Source organism: Geospiza fortis, unplaced genomic scaffold (genome assembly GCF_000277835.1).
Source record: "Geospiza fortis unplaced genomic scaffold, GeoFor_1.0 scaffold413, whole genome shotgun sequence".
NCBI classification, from domain to species: Eukaryota; Metazoa; Chordata; class Aves; order Passeriformes; family Thraupidae; genus Geospiza; species Geospiza fortis.
In genome coordinates this window covers 1,412,491-1,438,474 of record NW_005054386.1, presented here as the reverse complement: position 1 = coordinate 1,438,474, position 25,984 = coordinate 1,412,491, and the positions used below count along the sequence as shown (strand labels likewise).

The following is a 25,984-nucleotide window of genomic DNA, read 5'->3' as shown; positions in this document are numbered from 1 at the left end:
GAATGCCTCAGCAGAGGAACACTCACTCCCCTGCATGCCAAGATGTGATGGGAGCAGGGGAAACGTGCAGAAATCCAAGAAGCAGCTCTATATATTTTTATGATGGAAGGCCATGGCTGACAGCGCTGAGTTAGCCCAAAGCTCAATGAGACCCAAGCCCATAGACTTTAATTCTTGAAATAAATGTGCTTACTTGGGGCTAGATTCCTGCAAGAAACATTTCCTGTTCTCTGAGTAATAAGTAATAGAAATTGAATACAGGTGTGCTCTGCAGGCTGGCCCTCTCTTGCCCTCTCCTGTTCAGCTCTTAGGGCCACTGAGCAGAGTTCATGCATCTACTCCACAATGTGTTCAAAGTGTCAGTTTATGCCAAATTCCCAAATAAATTCACTACCGGTAATGGACATTATGTGCTCATGAAACTTTCTAAAAGCTGTAAAATTATTTTTACATTTCAGTTAGAAATAGACCCACTAATTTATTTGTGAGCAGATTCTTTGATTTTTGTACTCAAACAGCAGAAAGCACTTCATATGAAAATAATTCACACAACAAAACTTCCCCCACTTAGGAGTTTGAAAAACTCCAGCCTCTGCTTTGGCTTTGTCTTATGCAAAAACACTGGCCTCCCTGACATTTAAAATTCTTCAGCACAGCCCTAATCCAAGCCCATTTTCCTGGCCTCACTGTTCTGCTAAGAGAATGATAAAAGATAGAAAGGTTTTACCATTTAAAAAGAAAGACACAGTGAAAAACATCTTGGAACAATGCTCTTTAAAACATTTCCCCCCTTCCTATCATTTTAACAATTTTTTAGAAGAGTTTTTTCCTTGTATCAAGCCAGCTCTGCAGCCCTGGTGGTTGGGGGACATCACCAAAGACTCTCCTTGCTTTACACATGCAGCAGCACCTTTGCCTTTGGAAGAAGATTTTTTAACACCAGTTTGCTCCAGCTGGACACAACCTGTGCCTCTGTGTCCCTCCCTGCCATGGCCATGCTGGGACAGGGTAATTCTCACACTGTAATTTACACTGAGCCCTCAGGCTGAATGTTTCAGAGCTGGAGTCCAAAAGGAATTCATGCCCTGGCTCAATCCATCGCATCAACTCTGCATTCTGTCCTGAGGGAAGCTTTCCAAGCTGCTGTTAAAGACAGCATTAATCTGGAGATTTTCATCTGGTCTAGCACTTGCTATGTCTCTATTATGGTATCTCCAGAGTTGTTATTTTTGCCATGATATTGGGACACTTTTGGAAGAACCTGGAAGAATTTGAGGCAATGTTAAATGTCAAGCCATGAAAATAGAGACCATTCCATGACAGCTTTTCCCTATACAAATTCTAAATATAAAATGGAAAGGGCTGGGGAGTATGTGACAGTTTGTAGCTTTATGTCTTGTGCCCAAAAGCCTCCAAGCTCCCTCACCAACACACTTTATAAAGAGCAAGAACACTGAGACAACACAATAAATCCGCAAAGTGATAACCATAGAAACAGCCCACCCTGCTGCTGTGCCATCAGCACCTTTGTGTCACAGTCACAAGGCAGGTGCTGGCACGCCAAGGCACAGGCTCATTCCTCTGCTCACTGCCATGGTCACTGCTGGATTTTTTAAAAATCTCTCCCCAGAAAGGAGAGACCTGGTTGCCAAACACAGGCTGAAAATGGGAATCGGCATGTTTGAGTTCACTGCTTAAAGAGCTTTAACTACTGACTTGGTTCAGTTTGCATCACACCTTTACAGCTACCACTGGAGAAATTTTAATGTATTTCCAGCAGCAGGCTGGATTGTGCCACGTTTTTCTCAGCAAGTCACAATCCACTGTGTCTGGAAGCAACAGTCCCATGGACCACCCTGGGCACAGGATTGGTACATTTCCTATCAAGAATGAATGTCTAGATGTGAGTGAAAGGTCTGCTTCTCCTGCTGTTTATCTAAACAATCACTACTTGCCCACAACAGCAATCTGTTAGAGCACCAAGCTTTGTGGTCCTGCTGAGCTGGAGGTTGGACTGGATGAGCACTCCAGACCAGAATTATTTTATGACTCTGTGATAAGTTCCGTGCTCACAGAAGTCAGAAACTGGAGCTGCAGGGAAGTACTTGTGATACTGTGTCTTTTACAGCAAAACAATCAATACTGCCTAAGTTGACAGACACAGGTTTTTGTTGAAGCTTGAAATCCCAACATTTACACAGTTCCTGTAAGCACTCCAGCCACTCATCCCTTGGTACCAGCTCATGGAGAGGAGAAACCCTGGATCCTTCTGCACTGAGAGTGGGTGCATAAATCAAAACACCTGTTCTGGCTGTCACAACTCTCAATGCAAACTTTGTTATTTGAAATTAAGTCAGACAACTAACAGTGAATTACAGCTGGGAAAGTTTGATTTTCTGAAACAAAGTACCATCTACTGTTCCAATAGATCACACAATGCAAGTAAAACTCATGAGAACAGGATTAAAGGGAAGGATCAATGAGTCCAACTCCTGCCCCTTCTCAGGATGCCCCACGGATCACTTCATGTACCTGAGAGCATTTCACTGGGGCAAGATCTGAAAACAGAACACTGCTATGTTGCAAGACTGTTTGTAGAGGAGGGCTTCTTTTCAGATCTCCTTTAGCTGTTCCTTCCACTCAGTTTTAAAAAATCCACACCATTTATGCAGTGCTTCCAGTATTTAACACAGTGGGGGATCATTTTTCAGCTACTGCTGTGGTAACACAGTGCTAACCCTAATGAAATGCTCTGAAAGGCTTCTGAGGGTGGCTGCAGGCTGTCCCAGGAAATCCTGAGCCTGCTGAGCCTGGGGCTGTTGTTTCCTTGCTCAGTTCACCCCGTGCTGACTCCAACAAAGCCAAGGGTGGGTTACAGTGTGGGTGTGCACAAAAAGGGGCTTCTGTTATATAACATGTGAGAGTCTCCAGCAGCTCTGGAAATCCAGAGCTCAAAGTCTTTACACATATTTCAGGCTACCTTACAGCAAAAGGCTAGGACAGACTGGCTTCATTAGCACAAAAACCACAGTCCTGTTTTCTCTCTTAAGAGGCTTTTATAAATTATTTTAATTTTAAACACAAGCTGTCAAAGCCTGTGCAGTTAACTGTTCCCATTATTTTTTTCATTGTCTGATATTTGTGCTCAACCACCGTGCCTGAGTGCCACAGTTTGTCATATTTACTTCTGACAGAAGTGATGGGACAGAAAACTTAAACTAAGCAAAACATTTCAATTCCATCCCCAAAATCTACCAGCAATTTTCCTTGTGCACATCTTGCTCTAGGACAGTCCTGCAGGAAGGGGTGAAGCCTTTGAGTCTGTTCTTCTTCCTCAAAACCTCCCCAGGTGTGTTCACAGGCATGAGGACCAAAGCAGCCTGGGAGTCCCGTGCCAAAAACCTGCAGGGTCCCTTTGGTGCTGCACAGAGCTGGGCACGAGGTACCCAAACTGAGAGTAACAAGAGGAGAAAGGTTTTCACCACAAATATTAATGAAGTTGTCACTTACAAGTTCTTCACATCAATGATTCCTCGAAAGGCCTTTCTAGGGATTCCTTTTATCTGGTTTTCGCTCAGGTCTCTGAATGAGAGAACAGAAAAAAAAAATACATTGTGTTAACAAAGAGAACACATTTCTCAAATCTGCATCAGCTAATGGAACCTCCACGTGCTTGGAAAAGGAGATGTTGCTGGATTTGTTACACCACGCGGTGTTTTCAATTTTGTTTCTCTCCTCCAGAGGTCTGTGGAATGAGCTGAAATGACTCTCCAACCAAAAGCACCAGAATTCCTGATACAAATGACAGAACTTCGAGCAAACATCACTCAAATGTGATGGTGATGCTGGCACAATGCCCTGGTTCATTGTCAGAGTACCTGCAGCCAAACCTCATGCCTTGGAATCACAACCCTGTAGTGTAAATGTAATTTTCTCAGCATGCTTCTATTTGTTTACAGACTGCAAAAATACTTGGCTACCCCTGCTCAGATTACAACTTCTTATTTGAAGTTAATATTCAGGAAAAGCATGACAATCATTCTCTTGTGAGCCTTTTAAATTTAAACTGAAAAGATCTTAATCTATTGCATTAAAATTCCGCTGCATTATGTATCAGTGGGAAAAACTGAATTTTTAACCTTCTTTAAAAGCCACCAACAAAAAACTAAACAACCAACAGCAATTCAAAAAGTCTTTCTAGTACTTAAAGCATGTTAAAAATGGTTAGATCTGCATTGTGAGTGCAGGTAGCATTTTCCTGTTTCCCAGCCTGCATTTGAGTGCTTTTCCCCTTGATGAACTATAAATAGTTCCAGGTTCACAGCCCTCCAGCAGTGCAATGGGGGTGGGAAGGAGAGCATCAGGAATGGGTGGGAAGTGGACATGAAACCAGAAAGCTGGGATGTTTTCATGCTGAGGAAAAACAGCATTTACCCTGATTTTCCTGTGGGTGCCCCATCAGCATGAGGTGGGGAGGTTTCAGTCTGGTTTAAAGGACAAAGGGTGGGCAAGACAGGAATTGAAGAAGAAAAAAGGAAGGCAGAGGAGTGGGAAAGAAAAATGTAAGAAAGAAGGAAATGGAGGAAAGGGAAGGCTCAGTGATGACAAAAGGACAAATAAAAGTGATCCTGCAGAGCTGCACAGTGCATTGTTTGGGGTGAGCGTCCCCAAGGCTCTGCCCCATTTTCAGAGAGAAACTCTGGCTCTGTAATGATGATTAGGAGGGGCTGGCAGCCCTCTGTACTCACCCCAGACACTCTCTTCTGTAAGTACATTTAGTGTTCAGCAAGCTCCTTTCTAGCCCCCACCAAATTGGTTTTATCAAATGAGAGGCCAGAAATCAGAGCCCGTCACAAAAGCCCACATTGACATTGCGGGTCAAGGCGTGTCACACGGGGCTTTCTTCTGCTTTCCATCAGGCAGATAAGGAAAAAAGGGGACTATGTCCTTGTCACGAGACTAATTCAATTTCTACCAGTCATGCAGTCTACACCAAATTCTCAAAGTAGCCACAATTGTCCATTCAGAGGAGCCCAAACAAAAATGTGCTGCTGGATACAAGTCTCTTTTTCAAGTCAGATTAAAATTCTTTGTGACCTTCACAATTTGTTCAACACTGATCCACACTCTGACCCCGCCTTCACCTTCCCTTTATTTTGCCAGCAACAAAATATTAGTTCTTTAAAGACAGACCTTTAACCCAGACAAATGATCAGGGAACTGGGACAGAGAGCAGACAAGGTGCAGGGTATTTCAGACCCAGAAGGAGGAAGTTTTAAGCTGTCACTTTGGTGTGACACTGAGGCACAGCAGAGCTGTGGTAAAAGTGTGACAAAATGGCTTAGCAAGGCAAAAATTAGTAAGATCTGAAAGGAAGACACATGCAAAGCAGAACAAAAAGGGCTTGGAAAAGTGGAATTGTGTGGTCAAATAAAACCACACTTAATCCACCATCTCAAGTTGCATTTGTCTGGTATTTTATTGTGCGTTTCCAGTCATGTGTAAAAGTAAATCAGGTTTTCAAGTGATATTTCATAACATTATTGTGTTCTACAAGGGCTAATTTATATATTTGATCTCTGCTTTGTCTTTATGCTCAACTTTTAACCTGCAGCCAGGCAAAACCAGGGGACTGCAGGAAGTTCATCTGTTTTCTATGAAAACCTTCTTGTAAAGTGCATTATTTTTATTCTCTATAAGACTCTTTTCTAGCTAACAAACCTGCCTCTTTCAATCTCCTGGATCATGGACTGATTCCATAAATCTGAGCCTGAGTGGCATTAGTGACACAGCATGGAAGAAAAGTCATCAATGTTTCTTTTTCTGCCTTCTCACAATTATAATCACCCTATTTTGAGATGGTCAAGAGGAGTGTTTCTCTCTGCTTCCTGACATTGTGGCAGAGTTTTGTTAAGCATGTTTAATAAGCAAGCAAACCTCAACCAGGCTCAGCCTGTGCACTTCACAAGATTTGCTCTGAGGTAGCAGAAGGTCGTAACAAGAAACTTGTCTGCTGAGTTTATCTTCAAGTTCCAGCTTTTTATTCCCTGCTTCTTGTGGCAGACATGATGGGAAGCTTGCAGCAATGGCATGCAAAATAAATATTAGTTATTAATAGTAACTGCTAAAAACCAGATAAATTAATGTGAGGCCAAAACAAATATCTAAAAAGCAGATGGAAAAATATGGCAGTACTCAAGAAGAATAAACAGAAAAAAAAATAGTGATGATTACTAAGAGATTTCCTGCTTAGACAGAAGTTTCAAGCCCCCTATTTCTGTAATTCAAGGCAAGTCCAGTGCCTGGGGGGAACATGATGCATCCTAAAGGGGAAATCTGAAAAATTCCAGACTTAGGGAACAATAGACTTCCCAAAACCCTCACCCTAAGAGGCAGCATTAGAGAGCTGAATCACTTGACCTGAGGACAAACCAGAATGTGCCAGTCCATCAGCAGCACCCTCCTTGCAAGAGTCCCTCTTGTGCTGGGAGAAAGCACCCAACAGAACCAGAGCGTGCTCATCTGCATCCTGGTCAAACAGATGAGCTGAGCTAAGCAAGCATTTCTAGATTGAGTAGTCCTTGTTTTGATATCAATTGTTTTGATAAAAACAGGCAGGTTCTGTGCAGTTTGACCTGGCACAGAGCTTTGCAGCAGGGCACAGAGCACACCCAGCCTGCAGCCAGCCCCAGCTTGGTGCACTGCAGTGGTGGGGACAGGCAGCAGGACCCAGAGGAACTCAGGGAGAACAGCAGAACACTCATCCAACAGCTTCCACAGCAAAAAGAAACCCAGAGGAAACAGCATCCTCATTTCTGAGCTGGGGGAATGGAGCCACAGAGATGTTAAAGAGCTTGGGCTGGCACTTTGCACAGGGGAGAGAGGCAGGAGCTGACAGACCCAGCAGCTGTGGCTCACAGCTCCTGTTAGCCCAACCCAGACTCCTGCAAGAGCTGGCACAAGCCAATACCTTTCTTAGATTTTATTTTAATTTAGCTAAAATGCTTTGGACACAGATGAACTCCCTGCGCAAGTCTAACATTGTTTTCTTGATCTTCCAATGTGAATTGTAAGTGCCTCACTGATAAAAGGATTGGAAAAGGAAAAAAAAACCCATCCAAAAGTGCTGACGTTTCCTAAGTGCCTCTGCAGTCTTTGCTGTAGTGCTGGTTTCAGCTTCTGCTCTAAAGCTGCCTATTGCATCCCGAGTGGAAATTCAGCTATCTAACAGAGCAACAGAATACATTAAGACATTTTTATTATTATTATTTTGCCGGTAAGAGAACATAAATCACTTAATTGGAACACAGACCCTACGAACATCCACAGAATGAATCTTCATTTGAACTACAGATCTAAAACATTAAGCCAACTACTTAAATACAACTTGCAAAATTAAAAAGTTACTGGAAATAACATATATTATATGAAAATCAAAAAATCAGCAGCGATGGCGTTATGCTTCGGCTTTCTTCCTTTTCAAACAAAAAAAACCCCCTACCTTTTAAAGATTTACCAGTTATTTTCTCAACCTTTTTTAACACACAGATTTGCAAATTTAAAAAGCCTATTCTTTTACAACTGCCTGGAAAACAGCTTGATTAAGAAGTATTTAATGTGGTTGAATACTAATCTTTAATTATTTCCCCCGCTCAAATGGGCTGGGAGATCACCATGCAGTGTTATCCAATAAAGAACTCAGCTTGCTTTTAATGTCTAAAGAGTTTAATGCAAAGACTTAAAGAACAAGTCACCCAGAGCAAATTCTGCACAGCCAAACCTGTATCTTCCCCAGTATTTTACTCTATGTTGATTCCATAGGAAAACTGCAAACTCCCAGAATTAATTATTAACACGTGGAACCAATGGTTTACTTAAAATGAAGGGAAAATCCAGCCTAACAAACCTGATTCCTTTCTTCAGGAGCATTTCAGTTTATCCACAACTTAATTGCATCTTGGAATAAGTCAGGGGAGCTCACACACAGCTCTCTGCAGCAGCTGGTACAAAACCATAAGACAAACACTTGTTCCTTTGACTGGACATGGGACTTGAGTGCAAAATAAAACTGTTTCCTATCCTCTCTTGTTGCCAAACTAGTACTGGAAAGTTAATATTGTTCACCTGCTCTGCAAAACAGAGCTAATCAGAGATACTACTCCTGATTTTAAGAAAGGGCCAGCTGCCACTAATGCCAAGAAATTAGCACTGTGCCCATCAGCTTTGCTCTGGCTATAGAATGTGCAGCTGAGAGAAATGAGAATTAATTCATCCCTGTTGGTAGCTTATTTACATTCTTTTACAAATTAGGTCTCCTTGGTTTAAAACATTTCAGTCCAATGCACTGATTAAAATTAAATAAAATAAAAACTTCCTGAGGTTTTTGTGCACTTTTAAAGTTTAATGACTACTCTTCAATCTAACTTTTCACTACAACTGGACTAAAACTAGACTGGACTGCTTCACTAAAGGTCACATACTTAACACAATCTGGTCACTGCAATTTGTCTCATTAGAATTAGTTTTAATTCGTACAACATGTTACACATAAACTCTATCCTGCAATGTTTTACTGAATTAAGTAAAACAATTAAGGAGTTAAAGAATAACAGATGGGGAAAATTAGAGAGTATAATCCAAAGATAATAGGTATCTCTAAGCAATATGTAATAAAAGATAAGCAAGTCAATAAAGTGAGGAATTAAACAAGTCAGCTTTGTCATAGAACAAAAGTTGAGGGAAGAGAACTCCTACACTCAGAGAAGACACAGGGTAGGGGGACCAGTGCTATCTACAGGAAGAGTCTGCAAGAGAAAATGAGGTAGAAAGACCAAGAAAATACATAGGGGGAAAAAGGAGTTTAATTGTATCTGTAAAAATTCCAGCACAGAATATTATGCATTCCATTTACAGTGAGGAACAAAAGGATTTTTCCTGCTCTGCCAAAATTATATGGTAGCTTTTTTTTTTTTTTTAATTAAAAGTAATATTTAGCATTTTCAACAACTAAATATTATTCTTACCTAGGAGATAGTGTCCTACTATTTCCAAAACTGTTCAGAATTAAGAGTTTTTCCTGTTCTACAGGAGATTAAAAAAACAACTGAATTAATGGTTAAGAACAATTCAGAAACTTTGAGTCTTGTAAATGTGGAAGTTAAATTCAAGATATTTATCATCTTCCAGGTGGGAAAAGCATTGCCCAAATCAGGTCCCTCCACCAGTAATTAGAACAAGCTGTGGCAAGTCTGACACTCATCAGCAGCAGTGCCCCCAGTGCAGGAGTGGCTTCTCCCTCCCAGCAGGGTCAGTGTAAAAATGGTATTTACTGTAAAGCAGCGCTTGTAGCTCTCTGTCTGAAGGAAAAATGGAAAAGTGTTGTTGCTGATGGGCTACAAGGCAAGAGCTTAACAAGAGCAGTGTTGTAAAGCATTACTCTGTGGAAACTTGGCATCACTGCTGATTTTCTGAAAGGAAAAAAAATCCCTTCCTCCTACCAGTGCATGAAGAGTAAAGAGGGTGACAAGCATGTGAGCTCTGCAAAACAGAGCAGGTCCTGCAGCTGCTGTGCACCCTGAACAAGGTGACGGTGTTTTACTAAGTACAATACAGCTGCCTCTCAGCTCCTGCCCTGGGAGGCTGCAGGGGAAACACAGGTTTGGTTTTGTCTTGTTTGTTTTGAGGAGGGAATTTAGCTCCAAAATTCCAATTAAAGCAGCGCTCAGCGCTTTCACACAGTCACGCACTGCTGCACGAGCACTGTGCTAAGCCTGCAGAAGATAAACACCATGATTTCTCTGTTGATCCAGTTGCACTGTGAAGTGATAGATGTTAATTCTGTACCTCTGGGTTTCAGCACTTGCCCACAGCCCCATAACCCCAGCCACACACACCTTCATTGTGAGAGCGGGACACTGAGCGCAGCCAGAGCCTCAGGATTTGGGAGGGGTGCTCACTAAGGAGTCAGAGGAAAAAGATCTCAGCAGAAGATGATTATTTTATCTTCATCTTCCACCTTCTCCAAGGAAAATTTAAAAACCATCTGGTAATAAAGATCCTTCAAGGGATCCAAGCTGTGTGGAGTTGTGCAGTTCCATGACTTCTGTCCTGACACAACCACAGGGATCACACAGCACATGCTGAAGTCTTTTTAAATGTTTAAAAGAACAGAGAATACTCATTTGTGATTACTTAAGTCTTCATTAGAAGTTTTAAAAATTCTTGGTTCCTTAAAACAACAAAAATAAAACCCCAAACAACCAAACTCCACCTTGTTTCACTGAGACACAGTGCAACATTTGTCTGTTGATGCATCCAACAAATAGAAAAAAATATATCAGAACAGCTCTGAGAAGATGCTGTTATATTTTTAAATAATTTTTAATAAACTGTAAAACTAATCAATATTTTTATATCATTTAAAATATTTTTATATCATTTAAAATAAATGGGTTTTTATATAATTTTAAATAAACTGTAAAACGAATCAAAGCCAAAGTCCAATCAAAGGCAACATTTGTCTTTATGACTTTTATAGTTCTCCCTCCTCCTGCCATTTCCAAAATGCTGAGGAAATAGCGATCAGACAGCATTTAGGAGACTCTTATTTCAAAACCACCCATCTTGAGACTGATGGCGAGCTTTCATTTTAGAAAGCAGCATCTGTTTTGGAACATACACACAAAAGTAAAATCTTTCCTCAAAGTATTTACACTCAGTTTTGGGTATGCCAGGGAGTAGGAACTGGAAAGTGGTCTCAGAGGAAACTCTTGAAGACAAGCAGCCCACTAGAAATAGGATAGGGTCTGACTAATAAATGACAAGAAGATGTCTTTGTTAGCAGTATTTCATGTAGGGTTTTAGGGCTTTAGAAAATGTATCAATATAATTAATCCTTCCTTTTGATCAGGGAGACAAAGGAACACAAAGAGAGGCAGCATGGGACTCCAGGTGCTCCAGGGAGTGTGGCAAGAGACGGAAAAACCCTTCCCAGCCAGCCCCACAGATCAGGAATTCCACCCTGTGCCATCCATCCACTGAACCCTCCCGTGTGTGGGGAGGGTGCCCTGCCAGCAGTGACAGCTCTGGCACCACTGGGGACAGATCCATTTGGACAGGAAAACCTTCCCTCTGGAATTCTGCTGCACCCAGGGCAATGATGCTCCCATACAAGTCCAAGTGCTCCAACTGCATTGGAAGTGAGATTGGAACACAGAGGCACTCCTGTGATTTAGTGGGGACACCACACACCTCAGACAGGGGGGACTGAAGCCCTGACATCAGAAGAAAAGAATGATTCTCCCCATAATTTTCTATTTTTGTCAATATTTTCTTGCTGATAAACCAATGTGAATTCAAAAGCTCTCTCACTGCTTATTAATGTTAATACTTTCTCAAACAGAAATGCAGCTCTATGGAGGTACCTTTAGTTTAAGCTAGTTTTAAAAAGCACTGGTTTTATACCGCTGACCTGTTTGGGGGGTTATACTTTTGTCTGTTGAACCATACTGGAAAGAAATCCTATGCATTTGCAAATTCTAAACATCAGTAGGCAACATCACCCTCCTCTCATCTCCCCACAGAGACAGGAGCCTCCACAGCCCTGCCTGACCACCAAACAAAAAGATATTTGCAGATAACCAGATATTTATTGGTTATATATTTTTTAATTACGATGAGTTTTAGTTTAGAAGATAAACGTGTGAAATCATAAAGAATAAAACATGCACTATCTTTGGATAACTGATCAGCATCTGGAGCAAGACTCTCTTTTGAGTGATCTGTCTTAACCTTGTTAATAATGAATATTTTTATACTAAAGATTTTTTTGCACTTTACTAATATATTAAAAGAAAAAAATCCCCTGGCAGTTAGTATTTTTGTGTACCTAAGCATTACATTGTACAATGAAAACAATAATCACAATAGTATTTATTTAATTCAGGCTGTGATCCTGTACTTACGCTAAGAAAATAAGATTTTTTTCCTGGGATTAAGTAGCAATTACATGTGTAAAGATCTAGGATTTATTTTTTTACCAAGTTCTCCTGAAAAAGGCCAATTATACAATTTGTTTGTATGATCACTGCAGACATCCCTATGGCTATATAAAAGTAATAAAAATTATAGAGAATCTGTGGATAGTAAAACCAACTTGAATTTCCATCCATTCCAGTGAGTAGAAATGAGTTGCAAAGTATTTGAATACACTGCAGTGAGAAAAACAACACTGTTTATAGCTCAGGCCCAGTTATCAGAGGGCCTTTATTCTGTTCTGTGGTAAAAAGTGCACCTGTGCAAGAGGGGCACACTGGTACTGGAGCTGTAATCGAAGTTTTAAAAATAAATTATAATATTGGACCATTCAATATCTATCCTGCTGATATTCAGCAGACTGCAGGAACAGGTGCTGAAGCCCAAGGCAAAAGACAGAGGAGTTCCATGCACATTTTCCCTTTTTTCTAATATTTTAGCTTCTCTTTTTCTCCCACAGCTTCACCTTTATGTATCTTCCCTGCTAGGGATGGTTTAGCCCTGAGAGTCCCAGTGAAGCACTGCAGATGTAAGGAGATCCACTTCAGGCTGGTTTGTAGCCATAACTCATTTTTCTGTGTGGATGTGACATCTAGATTTATTAGACCAAGATGTAATACCACAAAGTGGTTCTCTGGAGTGGGATATTCACGTGTTGAGGTAACAGCAGCTCTCTGGCTTTTGGGAGGATCCACAAACCCAGCAGCTCTTCAGGTCACCCTGACCATTACAGCTGCATCGCACCACACCCTTACAAGCCTCATTCTCCTGCTTTATCCACACCAAAAAATGGTTCACTGGAACATAACCAATAATTTCTTCTTTTCAATGATTATTCAGGTAGGTAAAGCACCTTTGAGAATCCCACTCCGTGCACAGGAAGTTTATCATTCAATAATGCTGTGCTTTAGAAAAAGGCATTTAAATGGAATGTAGGTGTTTTAAGTAGAGAAAATAAAACTCAAGTATACCAGTAGAACAAACACGCTAACGTGACACAAATCTACACCAAAATTAGCTTTTAGCTAAAGTGCACATAAAGTGGTGAGTTCTTCAAAAGAGAAGTTAAACTCACAATCCTTCTGCTCAGTTTACTGAGGGTTTTATTTGAGTGTTTCAGTAAATCAACTACCAAAGACCTAAACCGTTACTGAAAACAGCTAAAATTGAGACAATTCACAAGAATTACCAGTGTTCCCAGGACTTCATTGCCACTTTCAAACCACTCTGGCCTGAACAAGTTACCAGCTGAATTAATTTCCTTGAATCCACCCAAACGCTGCGCAACAAAATCCTCCAGATTCCACTTTGAAAACAGACTCATTTTTCATCCTCAAACACCCAAAAATACTTATAGGGAGACCTGTGTGTGTGGGAATGGTTTACAGCATCTCTCCAAGGTGTTTGCTGTGTTTTGTGAGCTTTATTCCCAAAGCTGAGGAGGGAACAAGGGCACTCTGATTCATCAGCAGCTGCCTCCTTAGAGACCACACGAGTTCATTTGCATAAAGCCACTTCCAGAAATGAACTTGGCTTTCCCCTGACTCCCTGTCAAGCACTGCTGGATTTCAGATTGACAATGTCAGCACACAAAATTGAATTAAATGTAAAAGAGCTGACCAGGGAAGAGGAAGGAGAGGCTCCTGCACAACAGACTCCAGTGTGTCCACGCTTTGCTGTTTCATTGTTAAGGCACTCTCAAATCAAAGAACATCAAATTCCAGCATGATTTGATTCATCAGTGCTGGGAATGATGATGACTTTCTCCAAAGTCCAAAACAGTTATGTGAGGAGAAAATATGCCTGACAGTAAAACTTGACTTATTACCCCAAAAGTTTTTTCAATTTATGACACCTCCTTAGCAAGCTTTTGAAAAAAAAAAAATCAATTAGCTAAAAGGGTGTCATGGGTCATATGAAAAACCAGTCTTGTCTTATCTTATCAGAAAAGGAAATTTAACTTCATTATGAGACTTGGAAAGTTTACATCCTGATATTATTCACATCATTACTTCCAGATGTCATGTGGAAAACCAACAATCAAGAGACAGAAACTAAGAGTCGGTCAAAAAATACACAAGAATATCTTCATCCCAGCTCCATACACAAAGGTTTTTGTTTGGTTCCAGAAAGGAATTCATAATGGAACCTGTTTTTATCCCAGCTCAGATGCAATCACTCTTCCTTTCTTTGAACATTAAATTTGTGGAAAGACAACTTTAAATTCCAGGGAACTGTGGCTAACACAGAAAGTGGTTTTCTTACTAAACTTATCCCACTCTGTTAAGTATATACAATTATGATATAGATTATATACAACTATAACACATATGGTTCCAATGCTCTTTCTAGCTTGCACTCTTTGTTCAGTCTTTCTGAATCATAGAATGATGTAAAGGAAAAAAGGAAAAAGCAAACACTAAATGTTAGAGCTGGGATGCATTACCAACACTTTACCAAGGACAATAACAGTACAGAAGTAGTTTTACATATATTAAATATTTTCAACTGTCAGCTGTAACCTACATGTGCTTTGATTAGCAATATTAAATAAGAGTCTACATTTATTTCTTCATGGATGAAGAGTATTTGGAAGTATCAGACACACCATACATTTGTCTTCTTCAGAAGGTTCTACATAATTAGAAAAATAGAATCTAAACCAGGTATTTTCAGTAAATGCTGAACTGGAAGACAATTCCCTCCAAGACAAGGAGATTATTCCTTCAGCTTGTCCCTAGTGCCTGGTAATTAGAAGCATTTTAACCAGGTCAAAATCCCACCTCACAGGACAATGTCAATGTCCTCTTCCTGCAATAGCCCAGAAGTATTACTACTGATTATTTTATTAAATTCTGTACATTATTCCATAAGCTACCTCCCTGTGGATTTACATGCTGATTTTGTCACTTCCCATGGCAGTGTCTGTCTCACAGCAAATAATTCCCTCACTGAAATTTCTGACCTCTGGTTCTGGTCAGGGGATGCTCAGCAGTCACTGCAGGCTCAGCAAGGACCAGAGTCCAGCCCACACATGGGAGATTTTGAAAAGGAGAGAAGGCCCAAATGAACATGTTCTAATTCCCTCAGCTATAACTCAGCTCCTTTAATTCCCAAGAGGAGGGAGCCCCGTTCCCTTGAGTAAAGAAGGACTGCAGGAACTGAGGGCTCTAGCACACAACCACTGCCTCTGGACCAGCAATATCAGTGTTTTTAGCAATGTCATGGTGCCCCTGGCTAAAGAGATGAAGCATATTTACACAGAACAAGTTCTAAACTGACTGAACAAATTATAAATAATGAATTAATATTTTCTTGTCCTTTCAAGCATCTTTGGTTATTAAAGTGAGGCATTCATTAAAGCCACAGGATTAAAAAGCACATTTTTAACTTTATTGCACTGAAACTTTATAACATAGATGAAAGGTAGGGTGAAGTGGAAGCTGTGGATTGCAACAGTACTTGAGGGAACTTGCTTCCTTCAAAGGCCATCTGCATGTTATAGAAATAGACCAGTGCCACAGGGACAGCAGAGTTTGCTTATCAGGGCACAATGGTGACGTGGATCTGGCACTGGTGACTGCATCTCCAACAGGGGTAGGACCCCACAGTGGCCAAAGGTCACCCACTCATGTAGAAATCTCTCTCCCAGCTCTGTCTGTGGGGACAGAGCTTGTGGGGATGGGAAAGGCTGAAGGACAGCTGTGCTTTGGGCTGAAACATGCAACGCACCAGAACCAGACATGCTCGTGAATGGCCAACACATTTTAAAGGCAGTGTTTAAAATGTCCTTGTAGGGCTCCTATGACTCTTCACCATCACTGATAAACCCTGACATGGCAAGTTCATCACTGGTGCCCCTTCTCTGGCACCATGGGAGAACACCCATTTTACTGTGTTCAGTCCTAATCCAGAAGAAAGGATTCCCAATGTGTCTGTAGGAATGGAGTCACAGAAGCCAAACTGACTCAAGATTTTTTGTTTGCTGGTTTTTTTTTCCTACCTTGATAAACAAATCCTGCCCAGGCTGCTTAGCAGATCCCTGCCCTGGGGCTTTCTGTGCATCCAAGACTCCAACACTGCAAGCATCTTTGCTAAGGTAGCATAAAATTTCAGAGCACATAGTTAATGTTCAAATGGCAGAGTATATTGATTCGCTGCCCATCCCCTAGTATCTTAAGTTTACCCAGAAGACTATTTTATTTAATTAACTTGGTGCTTTATTAATATAAATATTCCACTATTGATCATAAGAGAAGCTGACGCATGTTTGAGTCAGACATACATCAGATCCATTTAATGGAGCTCCACTTAGAAGAGTAGTTGGCTCTAAATCAAGGTAAATGGCAGCAAGTGCTCCTTTGGGATGACAGGGCTTAGCTGAATCTATAACATTTTTACGGAGCTAGTTTTCCTAAAAGCAGAAAACGTATGGAAATTAGAAATGAAAATGGTCTCTCCTTGCACGTATCAATTAAGCATGTCAATACCTTAATTAAATTGCTCAACTTAATGAGATTTATACCAATGAATATGTTTTATAGTTATAATAGCTTTTTTGGCTACCGTTCAAGATGTCAAATAAATTGTGAAAAGAGGATTAAAAAAAGTAGTAATTGACATTCTGAACTGAAGCCAGTATTTTTTCTCCTCATTTTTCCCTTCATTTATGTGATTTTGGTGAACGTATAAATAAAGTAATGAACCCTGTAATAGCTTTGCTTTTAAAAATGCCTTTCTTTTCCAGTTCTAATCCTTCTTATCAAGTTCTCTAAGTAGCACACCATTTGAATTAAGAAGCACTTCAGCCTAAATGATTATAGGGTTTTTCCCCTTTGAGGCTCACTACCATGCCTTTCCTCCAAGCAAAAACAAAGAAAAACTTTTCTCTCTAGACATGCAGTTACTACAAAGACTTCTTGTCAGACAAGGGCAGCATAAATGCCTGGAAGCACAAGGATCTTACACCACAAGCAATGGGGACTTCTACTCCCATCCTGGACTGCTTCCAATCTTGTATCCACCTTCTCTGGGATAAAAAATAATTTTAAAAAAAGCACTGGATGCTGCATTTCCTGGCATAATTCCTGCCTCCATCCTAAATGAACTCTGCAACCTTGACAAAGCCATCAGCTTTGTCAGTACAGTAAATGAGTTGGACTTTGGATTTCCTTGTGGGTCCCTTCCAGCTCAGGATATTCTAAGACAAGGATTTATATGTAAGAAATGCCTGACTTTCATGTAAAAATGAAATACCTTCTCAAGTGGGAAGTGTTGCAAAAGTGCCTTCCCTGCAACTGCTGCAGACACCCCCAGCAGGACTGAAGGTGAGCAAACAAAAAGGACATTTTCTCTGCCAAAAAACAAACTAAGGAGAAAGTTCTGCTCACGTGTGATTCTCTTTCATTGCCTGGTAAAAAATATAGAAAAACTGAAGAAAACAAAAACCATCCCAGGGAGCTTCAACCACAAAACACCTAAGTAAAACAAGAGCATTTGTTATTCCTTCACCTTTCCTCTCAGCTGAACAATCTATTGAATTTTATTTGAAAAGTAATACCTAGCTCAAGCCTTTGTATAACTTAAATTTCAGGTTCCTATTTAAGTGAAGACATTCTGACTGTAAATACTTTAAGAAAGTATTTATTTGAGTTATTCTATGAACTGCACCAAGTTTTGTAAGACCTTTAACTAAACTATAAGTAAAACCAAATACAACTTGACAGTGGTCCTTCAGAATCAAGAAATAGAGCAGCTATGTGCTTTTTCATGTCTTATTTCTGGTCAGTAAGAGACAAACCTTGTGTTTTGACTTTATTTCTTATCCTTATTAAATGTTGTCTCTGTAAAGCCAACCTAATTTTTCTCCTTGATCAAAACATTAAATCGATTTCTTTAGCTGAACTCCATACCAGCATCTGTGACAGTGAAGGATAAACTCCTTGATATAAAGGAGTTTGTTAGGTTATAAAAACAAAAACAAAACAACCTTAAGAACAAGGGCTGAAATGTCAGGAAAGAAGAAGAAGAATTTTTACCAGCCTCATCCTACCTCTCCCCATTATTTTTACAAATGAACTGATTTTTCAGGTAACACAAGCAGAATTTGCTGTATTTATGGCAATGATTTTCACGTGCTGAAGTGCTATTATTTAAATAAAATAGAAAGTAACTTCTGATTTGATTCTGGCACCCACTATTTTTTTCCACATAGGTGAACTACAACCAAATCAGTTCACTTAGAGTGTTTGGTTACATCCTGAATATTCCAGTGGAGCTTTCCATCCCTTTACTGCAGCAGTGGCTAGGCTGTGCTAAAGAAATACCAAACACTCATTCATTACCTATTGCTAAATTTATAACTAATAAATTACACTTCAGGAAAAAATTACCCATTCCAGCCAGCTGATGGCCTAAAAAAGGTTGTAAACCAAAAAATCAAAACTTTCCCACTTGGTTTGTCTGCTGTGACCTCTCCACAGAAGAGTTTCTTCTTTGCAGAGATTGTGGATGTGGACTTTTTTCTTCTCTCAACATTCAGAACTGCATTTTGCCCTCCTTTCTCTGCATTGACATTAAATTGGTTTGTTACCTCATGGTACATTCTCATATAGAATATCTCCCCTTTCTCTTTAATGCTAAATCTTCATTCTCACATTCATTTGTGAAAATGCAGATTAAAAAGTAATATTTTTTATTTAAATAAAAACTATTAAACTTTTACTTTTGACATAATTTAACACTAAATATTTTATATAAAAAATTGCTGACAGGTGTGACATCTCAATACATCACTATCAGAGACAGCAGTATCTACATGATAACTTTAAATCTTAGTTTTCCTAGAGAATGTCAGAATCCATGAAGCAAAGAAACTGTATAACAAATTGCTGGGTTATAGGTAATTTCTTAAAATAAATTATTTTCCGAGTTTTTCATCCACTAAAAATGAAAAGCAGGACTAGTTTCAGCTCAGGCAATAATGCAAAGCAAAGCTGAAGCCCTAACAACTGCTTGAATGTTCCACATTTATGAATAATGGGATGATTAGACTGGTTAAGAGATAATAAATTTAATTTTTCTTCTTGGTACTTATTCTATACCAGGTACACAACTTTTTTATAAAATTTGCTGTGGTCTTCCTGGAAAAGGATGAACAGAGACGTTCACGGATTTAAAGAAAAGAATTTAATCAAAAGACTTAATGCAGAACCAAACCAAAAGTCATTCTTAACAGGGAAGTGATATTAGGCTATTTAAATGTTTGACTGATTAGAACCAATTACTTGAGAAAAAGATTGTTTTTGCCTCAGTGTTAATGAGACTGAAGTTTTGGGTATCTGACTCCAAATCACAGAAACTACAGAATCAAAGCTGGAACACCCTAATGAGCAGATTTTCTCATTACTGAAGAAGTTGCTCAAGATTTTTTTCTCTTTTTAATATAAACAAAAATAGTTACAGGATTCTTTTGACAATTCAAATGGAACCATGAAACCCAACTGCTTGGATGCTCTCATATTTTAAGCAGTATCTCAAAGGCAGCATTTCTGAGAATGACAAGCTGCAGAAAACCCAGTTATGGTGTAGCACCACCGTCCTGCAGAAGTGTCAGAAAATATTTTCTAGAGAAGCTTCTCCAGATTTTGGTGCTTTACAGTACTCCAACTTGCAATTGAAGGCATCAGCAATAAATTGAATTTTTTAAAAAACCAAAAAAATCCCAAAGTTAATCCTCTCACAGAAGCCTCCCTGGCTGTCCCTGGGCTCCTGGAGCACCACTGCTCACACCACACCCCAACTGCTGCAGTGACCTTCAAATTAGGACCTCAGAATGCAACACTTCCAATTTATAAACAGAAAACACTGCTCATTCACGTTAAACCAAGGCTTGCAACACATTCCAAAAGAAATAACTGTCCTTCAAATAAAACAGAACTACTGCTTTAATTAGTTGTTGCTTTAAGTTTTACAAGATGAAGAGGTACTTTTCACTTAAATGTCACATTGTTATTAAAAACACACGTCAAGAGCAAATAATTGGAGAACGTCTATTTTGTGAATATATTTAAAAGAGAAAAGATGTGTCTTCAAATCTAAGTATGCAATAATGCAGAAAATACAGTCACAGTAATAAACTGATTTTTAGCATGTCACGCTAAAGCTTTCACTTAAGTACTGTTCTGTAGGCTAAAAGACAAAATACATTACAAATATTGTCTAAGACTAATAAAATATATTTAATGTGAAACTAATACAAAATATTTTACTTTTAATGAAATCAGCTAAGATGAAGTGAGCCAAGGATGCATACAGCCAATGTCTGTTGGATAAGGGATTGATTGCTGTTTGGTAATACTGAAAAAAGCAGAGTACCCAGCGTGCTCCACCTTCCTAGAAGGTTTGGTGAGACAAAAAATCAGAGTTTCTCTGTGTATAACATGGTAACAACTCTTGCCTACCTATGCCAAAGTGAATCCATTCTGCCTCACACCCCAACACCAGCACAGCACAGCTAAACCTTGGGAACATTTCTTATTTTCCACTTTGAATGGGAATTTTTAGCACTTGATGCAGAGGCAGAAGTGCCAGCCCAGAAGTTCCCAGCTTGCATTAGAGCATTATAGATCAGGGGACCTTAAACAGTTTTTTGCAACACCTGTTAAAGAAGTTACAAAATACTAAACAGATACATCAAGTAATTATCAGAGTGTTCTCTTCAGAAACTTGCTTATGAGTCGAAAAGGGTTCTTTAGCCACCTTCAGCAGGCTCAAATTTGAAAAGATTCAGCTAAGAGACAGACAAAACATTAAATAATTGCACCTAATTTAAAGCAAGGTTTTTATAGATGGTTGAGGTGCCACACTCTGTTTCAGTGAGGAAGAAGAGGTCACCATTTGCCTTTTGTTCCTGTCTGCTCACCCTCCCATCCATGGATCTCCTCAGTGACCCCTCACTAAGGCAGGTGAGCTTGTCCTAAGGCAAGGCTGGCTCCACGCTGTGCTCAGGGCGCCCCAATCCCCACGGAGATGCTGCTCCACAGGATCCCAGCTCAGCATGGGACAATCCAACAACAGCTGGCTGGGTTGCTAGCAAAGCCCATCCACCAGCAATGCTCCAGAGCCTCCCAAAAAAAGAAATGATCCTTTTGACTCAGGAAAAGGGTTTTTTGGTGGCAGCCACTGGATAACAGACCATGGATGAAGTTTGCTGCTTGGGTGGGGGCAGCTTCTCTTTTCTCTCCCTCTGCTGTTTTGAAAGGGAAAATGTGAGTCTGTAGGGGTTCCAAATTGCTTTTTCAGCTTGGTGCAATGACAAAGGTTGGCAAGCCTCATTTCCAAAGGCAAACTTTCTTTGCCCAAGGAAATGTATGATTTTCAGGTGAGTTTACATTTAAAAATAAGATTTATCCAATATGACATTTAAAACCTCCATCCTTCTGCCAACATTGCCATGGCTCAGTGGTCAACTTTTATTGTTTTTATTTTCAACCTATTCTAGTAAGAAAACAATGTACTTTCTAAAGCCTGAATGCCTGTTATCTTTATGGTTTTAATTTGCTGACAATGCCAATTGTTTGGGTCTTCTAGTGATATATCAAAAATTTGTGATTTCATAAACAACTTGCATCACAAGGATGGAAAGAAGGGCAAGAAAAATCAGTGGTTTAAGATGAACCTGAAAAAACTATGCAATTTATTAGTATTTTAGGCTAAACAAATTTTTGCTCAGCTATTTTCTCTCGGCAAATAATATCCAAGTGCAGACAGGAGAGACAAACAACTAATAGAAGTCAATCAAATGTGAAACTCATGACTTCATTTGTTCTTCACAATTCAAGAGCAGCTCACAATCTCATACTTAAGTTAGGTACTTCTTTTTATCCTTCCAAGGCAGATGAGACTGAAGTATTATCTAGAGAATATTCTTTGAAGTATATGCAGTTATACATATTTTTACTAAGCTGATGTTAAATAAGTGAAATTTCATGTTCTGGGACATATTGAAAATATTTGATTCTATGAGAAATCAACAAGAACAAAAACACCACACCCATGTTCTACACACATACAAAATCTCTCAGATTAATAATAAATTAATTTGGAATAGGGAAGAAAATGCAGAGAATTAACAATTGTCTCAGGTCAAATCCAACTATAATGACAAATAAGGAGTGCAATATTCTATTCTCAGTGACCACTACCATTAAATGAATGTCTGCAGCTCAGAATATGATTTAGGTTTTTTTTTCTCTTGTGCTTTCATCATATACAAGCCAGCCTGATTATTGCTGATATTGTGTTTAACTAGGGACTTCTCATTGTCAGAAACTAAACAGCACCACAGGGATGGGGAAGTCATGGAATTAGGAAGCTGATTTCACTTCCTTCTGAAGTTGTCTGGGCTTTAACCAGTCTCAAGTCCCACCAAAGAGGAACGAGAACAAACATCCACAAGGATGAATTCCTCAGTCCCATCCCACACACGCAGACAGTATCTGTGTATTCTCCTCTGGTCTCCTCTCCCTGCTTCCACCTCCTGTACACTTTATATTTCAGTTGAGTTCCTCCTTGGCACCTTCACTTGAATTTCTGCTCATCAGGGCAGACTGGCTGAGCTTAGAGGTGTTGTCCCTGCCTATGGCAGAAGGTTTGAACTACAGGATCTTTAATTCCCTTCCAACACAAATCATTCTGTGATTGTTGATCCTTCAACACTTGTGCTTCTGCTACAATGAATGTCACCCAGAGCCAGTTAGAAACTCTACAAATAAATGGAGTTTAAAACATTTTCATGTAAGGGCTCTCTGGAAATATTTTGTTGTACTTGGTAATACATCTTTTTGACAGCCCTCAACTGAACTCATATGTGAGTAGGCAAACAGAGTTTGTCCTTGTTTCTGTAGAGAATTAGAAACTCTGTTTTATGTTTTCCAAAGAAAGGAGGCAGAAAAGGGAGAGAAGGGAAGAAGGGAAACAAAAAAAGCACAACTCCAACACATTGTAAACTAAAAATATTTCCAAAGCAGTGCCACTGTTCTAAGTGTCACTAACTGCTTCCTTTTATCCTCCTGGAGCCAGAAATGCAGGGAGAGCACTGTGGGACAGCCCAGCCCAGCATGGAGCTCTCATCTGTGTATTATGCATCATTGGCTGTGCTGGGCTCAAGGCATTACTGCTGCCCTTCATTACTGCTAATGGAATCCCAAGGTCAACGACCAGTCATAAATGTCCATTCTAAATAAAATGTATTGAAGACACCCTCCCCAATGCCTTTTACAAAGGTTCCTGGTCAGACCAGGAGTGTCAAATACCCAGTTGACCTTTCAAGATAAAAAACATTATCAGCTGCATGGATTTAGATTTTAATCTGTCTCAGTTAAGCACACCCACCGAGATTAGATATTTCCTGTGGGCTGTTCACAGTTTGTGACATGTTTTATCAATATTCATTTTCTCTCCCCCCTGCTCATATTGCTTCTCCCACGTGGTGGTCTCATATCATGCATATGCATGAGGTCTGTAGTGGGAGTACTGGTATTGTAAGAGTGCTCTAACACTCCTTGGTGTTTTGTTTTAAAAAATATATCTTTTGTATATTTAGTTTGCATGTCTGTCCCTTCTCACACAGAACAGCTGTAAAACATTAAGGAAAACCCCAAACCCCTCACTGGGCAGGATAATAATGATAAAATTCACAGATAAAAAAGAAAAAAAAACCCAACAATGTGACAGAGAAAGTAAAAATACCCCAACCTTATCAACCTAAAAACATGTAGAATTTTCTATGCTCTGACCATAGGATAAAGATACTTCTGATATATTTCAATTGCATAGGGATTTATAACTTCCCCTAAAACATTTGTTATAGTACAGGGATTTACAACTTTTCAAACAAGACTGAAATGCTTTATTTATATTGCAGCTTTGCAGATCTCTTTTTAGTTTGGGTTTTTTTCCCTCCAGTTAAGAGGCACTGCTTTTGACAGCAGATGTAATCTTCTAGATGTACTAGAAGATGTAAATAGTAAATTCTAAAAATGTTTTGAAAATGCTGTTAAATGTTCCATTGGATGGAAACAAGTTAACAAGAGAGCACAAAAGTGTTTTACTTTCACTAAATACATTTTACAGAGCAAGCATTTCAGTCATACTGTACATGCACCTGTCTGCTTCGATCAAAAGGGTTAATTTTATATGGGTTTGTTCGAGCACATGTTTGTTTCAAAGGAGCTACACTAGCCAGATGCCAAGATGATACAATAAACAGCCATGCCAAATCTAATGAATTAAGGAAAAGAGAACCACATGAAGAAATTTTCACATGAAATCAGGTAATGAGAGAAAAGAAAGATGAGGATACATTGAAATAAGTAAGAAAAATATTCAAGTTGTAGAAAGGTTCTGAATGTGAAGACTGATATATAACTGCCTTTACATCACACCTACATGTTTTACTCTAGTAAGTAAAAAATTATTCATTTTAACACAGAAGCACTGGAACTTCAAATAAATTCATACACTAGTAAATCCTGCAGAGAAAGGATTCATTTTCTGTTGAGGGATCAGAATAAACAACAAGATTAATTAAAATTTTATCATACCATTTCTTAGAACAAAATTTTGCATTTAACTACACTGCTGTGTTGTTAAGGCTCGCATCAAACAGGCCGACAGAGGCTTCTTGAAGACAGGCAAGGAAAAAAGCTGAAAAGGGATGATGGGCTCATTACAGATGCTAATGCAGTTTAATGACCAATTAGATTTCTTTTTTAAACAAGGTAAAAGCAGTGTAGGAGTCCAGCTGTGCTGCTAACAGAAGCCAAAGGAACTGCAAGGCGCTGGGAGTGTTGTGATGTGCGTTATTAACCCAGCGCCAGATAAGCCTCTATCCAGAACAGTATTAATGGCTCAGAAAACTCCCTGCTCTTTCAGCTTGAGCTATCTGAAGCTATTTGCATTTTCAATCCCTTTTCATACAGATTAGTTAGAAGGTGGTAAAACCCCAATAGCCAGTGGAACAATATATCCTGGATATATTGCAGGGAGCAGCAATGTGAGTTCTTTCAGGCATTTTCAGCACAGCCACGCTTCTCTTCACGTGGGAAGAGGTGGCTCTGCTGAATGTCACACCCAGGGGTTCTCCTGGCTTGGGCTGGAGCAATTGCAGCTTTCTGGAATCAGCAGCCCTGTTGCTACTGCAGCCAGGCTGAAGGGGACCATGGCTGGCACTGCAGGGAGCAGTGCAGAGCAAAGCCCTCAGCAGCAGGACAAATGACAACACCAACACAGAACCTCCTGCTGACATACAAGACACCCCCAGAGCACCAAAACTCAGTAACAGGAGCCCTCCGTGGTGTGGTAAAGCATCATCAGGTGGTGACAAAGGTATTAAAATGCAGGTCAGGATTGGATTAGCTTGGTGACACTGGCTCCCACATCTTCCCCTCCACCTGTAACACACCTGCATGTGTGGCCACACATAAATATCCTATTAACTGCTAGATTACATTTATAAACTTGATCTATTTCAAACGCTATCACACACCCCATTTGATCAATTAGTGGCAGAAGCTCTAAAACACAGCTATGACCCTCAAACACAGAACAGCTACCCTTCATGAAGATGCAACCATTATTTAGGAAAACTAATAGTTCATTGCTAAATTTGCAGGTCTAAGCCTACACTTGTTATGAGTATTTAAATTCAGAATCACAGAAGCATTTAGGTTGGAAAAGACCTCAGAGACCATCAAGTCCAAGCTTTGAGCGATCACCAGTCAACCAGATCAGGGCACTAAGTGCCACATCCAGCCAGTTCTTGAACACTTCTCACTGGAGAATATTTTTTAAATCAAGAATATTCATACCACATTATTTTAAGGTTTCAGAATAAATATTACACCATCTGTGGAAAAAAATTCAGTTCTAATATACCGGAACCCCTGAG

The 25,984-nt window shown here is 39.7% G+C and overlaps 1 protein-coding gene across 3 annotated transcripts in view; it reads right to left on the bottom strand.

Annotated features, from left to right (window-relative positions):
* The window catches only part of SLIT3 (slit guidance ligand 3), a 483,855-nt gene that overhangs the window by 240,983 nt on the left and 216,888 nt on the right, over positions 1-25,984 (bottom strand). For all 3 annotated transcript variants that reach the window (XM_031060566.1, XM_031060568.1, XM_031060567.1), the window contains one exon: positions 3,511-3,582. In XM_031060566.1, coding sequence (XP_030916426.1) covers positions 3,511-3,582 — 72 coding nt within the window. The remainder of the gene's footprint in view (positions 1-3,510; positions 3,583-25,984) is intronic.